Raw genomic sequence first — 7,451 nt, forward strand, 5'->3', positions numbered from 1 at the left:
AGGAAGATGTAAGGCCTCTGATGTGCTGCTTGGATTATAAAGGGCAGGGTAGGAAGCACACTTAGCTAATCAGTCTCAGCCCAAGGTGTTTCTGGCTGATGATTAACTCAGACTGGTCCGCCCTGAGAAGCCATTTGCTGCCTAGGGGAGCACACTGGACGCTTGGCTTGTCACCAAGATGTCTCCCCCATCCCCCCTCAATGCTACGGAAGCGACCCAGTGTGGTAAAGACATGATGAAGTGGGTATCTTGCGGGGAGGCTTGGCCCTAGATTACCCCTGGCCCCTCATCCCACAACAGATCTCCTTGTAAAATGACCTGCTCAGTTCTCTCCCCAGCAAGGAGGCCCTGTGAAGATCAGGGCTTGCGCTGGAGGCCACCCCACTGTTTCTGGGAGAGGTGGCCCTGCTGATGCCTCAAATTTGAACTTGCCCTCAGGGAAGAAATGTGCCACAGCTCCCATGGCAGTGGGGTGGGCTCTCCTAGAGTTGTTTTTTTTGTTGTTTTGTTTTTTTGTCGGCTGTGGGGCTTGAACTCTGGGCCTGGGCGCTGTCCCTCAGCTCTTCAGCTCAAGGCAAGCGCTCTACCACTTGAGCTACAGCGCCATTTCCGGTTTTCTGGTGGTTTATTGGAGATAGGAATCTCACGGTCTTTCCTGCCCGGGCTGGCTTTGAACCGCGATCCTCAGATCTCAGCCTCCTGAGTAGCTAGGATTACAGGCGTGAGCCACCAGCACCCGGCGTAGAGTTGTTCTTCTGAGGGAGTCTGGCACCTGTATGCTATCCTGGGTATGACAGTCCCTTTGTCCTCTGGGAGGAGGGAACAGGTGGCCTCTGGGCTCTGCCTGTGGAGGAGAGAGCCGGCGGGGGGCAGGGGGCTTCCCGTTGTCAGTGCTGTGGGGTCCTGGGATTAGACTTGGGGAAAGCAAGGACAGGGAAGCCTGGGGCCAGGGTCTCCAGGCAAATGGGAGGGCCCTGCAGACCCTCCTTCCGCATCCATAGGGTCACGCCCGCTTGCTGTGTGGCTTCAGGAAAGGCCACATCCTTTCCGGCTTCTCCATTTCCGCCTGAGTAAACTGGAGCTATCAGCCCCCAGCAGGCTGCTGCCACCTCTCCTGCCAGCACTTCCAGGCACTTCCTGCATGCTGCGTCTTGGCTAATGCTCAGAAAGACACGGTGACTTTCCACTGTCACACAGCATCCACGTGCTTCTTCTAGAGCCTTTGTGCTCCGCAGGGGGAGGCAGCTGGCAGAGCCCCCCTCCCCACCTCGTCTCTGTGGGAAAGCAGGATGGCGGCTCCAGCGACCTGCTACCACTCAGTGGCTACCTGCACCACGCAGCCTCCCCCAACCTCTGCCACCAAAGGCTGGATCCTGACTGGGTGCATCTCTGATATGCAGGCTTGCAGGCTTGTGGGTGTCCGGCCCTGGGGAGAGGAAAGCGCTGGGAAACGGACATAAGCAGGTTCCGGCCTCAGAGGCCCCCACAGGCCAACATGAGCCCTGGGTTGAGTCAAGGTCACCTGGGTACTTGGGTAGCCTGGTTGGGTACTACGGGAGGCCCCTTCTGCCCTTGCCACACGGGGTGCTGGGTTGGGGCGGGGGGTGCGCTGGTCAGAGGCCGCCCTAGGACTGCCACTGCAGCTTCTGCTTTCCAGAGGACCCAGAGCAGACAAGGAGCAGTGCGGCCGCTTCGATACATTCCATTCCCACCTCAGTCTGGGCACGCTACACTGGCAGTGGAAAATGCTCCAGCACTTTATTGAAAGAAAGCAATAAATAATACTGTGATAAAAATAGTTCAAAAGTAGACTGTACATTACTTTGTTACATAGTTGAGAAGTTCACAAAAGATTAATAGAAAAACAGAATGGTAACAATGAATTATACAAGTGAATTAAAAGCAGAACAGATGTAAAAGGCATGCTGCCTCCATGTATCAGTTGCATAATAAATAACGCACCTCGATCTGACTCGTTTCCTGCTGGCTTTTTTAATTTGCCATTTAAAAAGTAAAGGTTACATTTGCTACTTGTACAATCCAAAATGGCTATACCATCAAAATCTAAAAATGTATGACTAGGTTCATTCTTGAAACATGTTAGAAACAAATGTAAAAAGATGATTTACATTAAGAAAAATAAGGCCTTTATTAGAGCTGCAGGGCGGGCTGTTGGGCCAGGCCTCCTGGCCCTGCTCTGCGCTCAAGTCCGTGAGATCACAGTGCAGTGCTCCGTGATTGGTCCTCAAGGAGAGGCTTTCCACCCTCAACTCCCCCTCCCCAGAGTGCGACTCCCTAGCTGGGGCTCTAATCTGAACCCAGGTCCAGGTCCAGAGGTGGGGCTGGAGAGGGGGAAGCAGGGCTTGGGGATGAGCTAGAGTTGTGACACTGCTCCAGGGCTGAGGGAAGGCCAGCATTCCTCTGGCATTCTGACACTAACAAGGTCCCAGGAGAAGCCGAGAGCCTGGTATAAACAGTACAGTCAGGCCAGCCATTTGAAGCCTGCCACACTGTCTGCAATGAGGCCTGCTCGTTTGGAAATGGTGGTTGCAGAGCTGGGTAAAGGGAACACGCACCACCAGGGTCCCGATGATTCGATGAACGCCGCCAAACTCTTTCCTCCGTCACGGTTTATCACGAAGAAATTATAGACAGTGGTAATCACAACGAATGCATCATTTACAAAACCCTCTATTTGTTCACAGGATTTATACATACAAGCATTACAGTACATTCGTTCCAAAAACTAAAATCAGATACAGGAACATGAATTTATTCAAAAGGATATTTATAGCCTGGATATACATGAAAAAGTAAGTAACTATATAAATGAAGAGCATAAGTTTACATAAATATAAGAAACATTAAATTCTAAAATATTTTCTCTATGATATTCATGAATTTTTCACTAATTTAAAAACTCTGTAATAAAATATCTTCAGGTCCATATAACAAGACTCCACTGGGTTAAACGCGGTCCTGCTGCAGAGTCACCTGTAGAAGTAGTGTGGGTAAACTGGAAAACAAGAATGAACAGAAAGTCACCTGCCACAGGCCCTTGGTCCCACACAGGTGCACAGCCCAGCCTACCCAGGCTGCCCACTCCCATTCAGGAGGAATCCCTGACAGGCTATACACAGAGAGAGGGTGGAGGGGGAGACGGGGAGGGGGAGGGAGAGAGAGACAGAGAGCGCCAACCCCAGATTCCAGCTAGGCCACGAACCCTGGGCAGAACAGGCAAAACTCTATCCAGGACTGAGCCTCTGCGGGGCACAGGCTCCAGACCAATGGACAGTGGCAGGTCAGGGTCACTAGAACCAGGCACAGCAATTGGGCTTTGTGTTTAAAAACCATCTGAACTGAAGGCTGTGAGTGTCACATGCTCAGATGTCACACGGCACACCACTACCCACCAAGCACCAGGGCTGCTTCACAGTGGACAAAGCTATCTCCATCCTGCTCCTGACCCTCCTCCCTGCCACACCTGGCCCAGACCCATCCCAGAGTTCCACAGACACACAGACACACAGAGTGAGCCAGCATTTTCAGAGTTAAGGAAAAACATGGAAATGTATCTTTCCCTTGAACTGATGCCACACTAAGCTCTTTATGATCAACAACAATACCAAAAGCACCCTACTGGGTGCTGAGAGCCAGTGGATCAAGATCTTCACGTTGGTGCTCTGGCCCCAGGTTCAGCATCTGGCCCACGCCAGCTGCAGCTCAGGACAAAGCCTACGGTTCCAGCTGTCTACTCACCGACAGGGCAGGAGCTCTAGCAGGAGTAAGTCCTGACTGTAGCAGAATCCAATCTCTGTGTCGCTGACACACTGCCTGTCTCCACCACCACGAGAGGAAGCGTGCAAACACAGCGTGCAGTTAGTCTTAAAACACAACAAAGGGCACAAGACACATCCCGCAACTCTGATGACAGGCGGGAGAGGGGGAGAGAGAGGGGCTGAGGGGAGGGTCTGCCCGGGGCACTGGCAGCTACTCCCAATGGCCAGGAGCACCAGAGGAGAGACTTCAGAATGACCCGTGCACAGGGACAACTACACAGGACAGCTGGTTCTGTGTTCGCTGCGTTTGCACACACAACTGGTCCTATCTGCACCTCCCAGATGGGAAACGAGAGGAGGGCCATCTGCTGGCGTTGGACAGGGTAGAGGGTAAAGAGGGGAGGCAGGCTGGCCAGGGCAGTGACTTCTCTTAGAAAACCCAAGCTCAGTGTTGATAAATAACCCAGGCTGAGTTTTTGGCTGAGCTGCAGGGAGGGCAGCCCCTGGAAAGGAGGGGGGGGCAGCTGCAGCATCTGTAGCCCAAGTTGCTGCACCAACCAGCTGCACAGCACCTGCGCTCCACATCCACAGGTGCGACATCCTGTCACCTTCTAGAAAAGACACCGAGGCAGCTGGCACTGGGCGTGATGACGGAGCGCATCTGGAAATCCTCCAAAGCCTAGGGCACCTTGGGAGGGCCCTTACCCTCCCCCTCACTGACGAAGCCAGTAAGATAACCATGTTCATGGGCCTTCATTACTAATGACAAAGGCTTTGGCCTAAGAAATTTACCCCCATATCCTTTTCTTTATTTGGGGATGGTCGTAGGGCTTGAAACTGGGGCCTGGGCCCTGCCTGTGAGTGCTTCTGCTCAAGGCTAGCACTCTACCACTGTGAGCCACAGCACCACTTCAGTTTTCTGGTGGTTAATTGGACAGAAGACTCTCAAGGACTTTCCTGTTGGGGCTGGCTTTGAACTGCGACCCTCAGATAGCCTCCAGAGCAGCTAGGGTTACAAGCATGAGCCATTGGCGCCAGGCGTGAGCCACTGGTGCCCCGCTTCCAGTTCTCAACAGAAGAACTAAACAAAAGGGCAGCAGAACAAGGCCCAGGCAGTCACATGTAACACTCATCAGTTACCTACAGGCTCCGTGAAACAATGCTGACTCTTCATTAAAAGGACGCTAGGTAGAAGACATACTGGGTTTTACTCAACTCAGGCAAAAGAGTTTGCTCTGTTTTTATATAGGACACTGCGAGCAAACCCTACTTATGAAAGAGACTAATGGCAGAGAAAAACCAGGCAACCCTTGCCTCAACTTTTAAACGCACACTGACTGGCGGCCCCAACGTGCTCGGCAGAGGGGAGGGGCAAGGGATTGCCAGGGGCCACGCGCCCACACCGACGTGGTCCAGACTTTCCCAGCTTCCTAACAGAATTTTGTGTAATCACCAAAACCACCCAGGACTACTCCAACGCGGTGACAGGCAGGGCACAGATGGGGAGACTGAGGCAGGGCAAAGCTGTTCCTAGTAGCTCCTAGAAGCACAGCCAGATTCAAACCTAGTCTGACTGGGGCTCCACAGTGCCTCTAAGCACAAAGCCGGAATGGAGATGCCGAGCCCAGGCCAATGTGGCCGCCACAGCGGATCCCTCAGTGCCCAGCCTCGCCAGCCTCGCTGAGCACCCAACAGGTCCCCAGTGTCCTCCCCGAGGCTCCAGCCTTCCTTCCCTGTCTCCCTCTAACAGGGACATGCATGGCTCCAGAGGGAAGGAAGACTGGAAGGGCAAAGCTCACGGAGGTGACAGTCCGATGGGCCACTCTGGAGAGATGACCTGTCACAAACATGGTCTCAGCCTGAGAGGAAACAGGCTCTGGCTCGGCCAGGGATTCAACGAGAAAAGAATTTTTAAAAACTCTGTTACTGTTAATCCTTAATAAACAAATGTTAGCGTTAATTTTCAAATGCATCTGGGCATGCACCCCGACTCAAATGCCCTGAACACACTTAGCAATCACTCTGAGTGACACCCACAGCGCCCACTCGCAGGGTGGGGTGACAGGGCCACCACATACCGTCCATCTGCATCTTCTTTGGCTGCATAGAGGGGGAAGACATGGAAGAAGTCACCCGGAAGTTTGCAGGCAGCGTCTCTGCAGACCCCGCGGCCAGGCCCCGGATATCCTTGGGTCGGAACTTTTTCCTCCAGGAAGGTGCCCTCCTGAAGCTCTTATCGTCGTCCTGGCAGGTGGAGAAAAGACTCACTTCATTTAAAGTACGAAAGACACGCCCACTACAGTCTGCTGCATAGGCATGTAACCCCTGCCTCCTGGGCCCACAACGCCCAGGCTAACAGAACTGGGTGGCCAACCATGAGGGGCAGGCTCACGAGAAAGACAAAGATGGTCCTGGTCACCTCGTGTGCTCCTACACACCATGGTCACACTGGCTTACAAAGTAACTTTTATGGGAAATAATACATTTTTATTTGTCTTCAGAGGTTTGAGACCTTTCCATCCGGTTGTTTGTGTCCTTACTTAACAGTACTGGGACTGGGGTCAGGGGCCTCACCAGGTGGGCTACCACAGGTCAGACCTTTTGGCTGAACTTCTTTGTCAGAAAGGGCCTCCAAGCTGACTTTGGTGCAGCTGCCTTAGACCATGATCATACCTCTGCCTCCTAAGCACTGGGATTATAGGCTATTGCTAACTATGCCCAGCCTTAACAATGGTTTCCAAGCTATAGGCAAACCCGCCTTCTCTCAGGACATTGTCAGCAAGTGCTATGTCTCTAGAGGTGGCTCTGATTCTCTCCGTCAGACACAACTTGTCTCAAGGCCCGACAAAAGTATGGTATGTTCCTTAATACTCTTGTGTGAACATCCACCTAAGCAAGGGGTTCTGGACTGGGGTGGATGTAGGCTAAAACATTTTTTAAGAGATTTTATTATTATTAAGGTGTTGTATAGATCTCTCTCTCTCTCTCTCTCTCGCTCTCATCTTGGGGACTGAACTCTGGACCTGGACACTGTTCCTGAGCTTCTTTTGCTCAAGGCTAGCACTCTACCAGTTGAGCCACAGTGCTACTTCAGGCTTTTTCTGCGTATGTGGTATTGAGGAATCAAACCCAGGGCTTCATGCATGCCAGGCAAGCACTCTATTGCTAAGCCACATTCCCAGCCCCAGCTGCAAACATTTTATGACGTAGAAATCACTTTTGAGGGATATGAAAAACTGGAGCTGGAGGTGTGACATGTGGTAGAGTGCCTGGCTGACAAATCAAGACCCAGAGCTGTCTCCCCAGTACCACAAAAAAATGAAATACAATCATCAGCAAGCAATTTCAGCCTTTGGGAGGCTGACATGGGTGGAACTACCAGCTGGAGGACTCTCTGGGCTATACAGTAAGGCTGTCTTATAAAAAAAAAAAAAAATTGTGCTGGTCCTAGGGCTTGAACTCAGGGCCTGGGCACTATCCCTGAGCCTTTTTGCTCAAGGCTAGAGCTCTACCACTTGCCCCACAGCTCCATATCCAGCTTATAGGCATTTAACTGGAGATGAGAGTCTCATGCTCTTTCCTGTCTTGACTGACTTCAAATCATCTTCAGATCAGATCTCAGCCTTCTAGGTAGCACCAGTTGAGTGAGAGAGAGAGAGAGAGAGAGAGAGA

General features: G+C 52.0%; 1 protein-coding gene across 1 annotated transcript in view; it reads right to left on the reverse strand.

The window, feature by feature from the left end:
* Nucleotides 1-1,733: 1,733 nt before the first annotated feature.
* Ppfia1 (protein tyrosine phosphatase, receptor type, f polypeptide (PTPRF), interacting protein (liprin), alpha 1) overlaps nt 1,734-7,451 on the reverse strand; it is a 101,241-nt gene continuing 95,523 nt past the window's right edge. Inside the window, exons 23-24 of the mRNA XM_013020868.1 lie at nt 5,858-6,046; nt 1,734-3,016 (exon numbers count right to left, since the gene is read on the reverse strand). Of these exons, the coding sequence (XP_012876322.1) occupies nt 2,991-3,016; nt 5,858-6,046 (215 nt within the window). The 3' untranslated portion in view covers nt 1,734-2,990. The remainder of the gene's footprint in view (nt 3,017-5,857; nt 6,047-7,451) is intronic.

The sequence above is a fragment of the Dipodomys ordii genome, unplaced genomic scaffold (genome assembly GCF_000151885.1).
Source record: "Dipodomys ordii isolate 6190 unplaced genomic scaffold, Dord_2.0 Scaffold54, whole genome shotgun sequence".
Lineage (NCBI taxonomy): Eukaryota > Metazoa > Chordata > Mammalia > Rodentia > Heteromyidae > Dipodomys > Dipodomys ordii.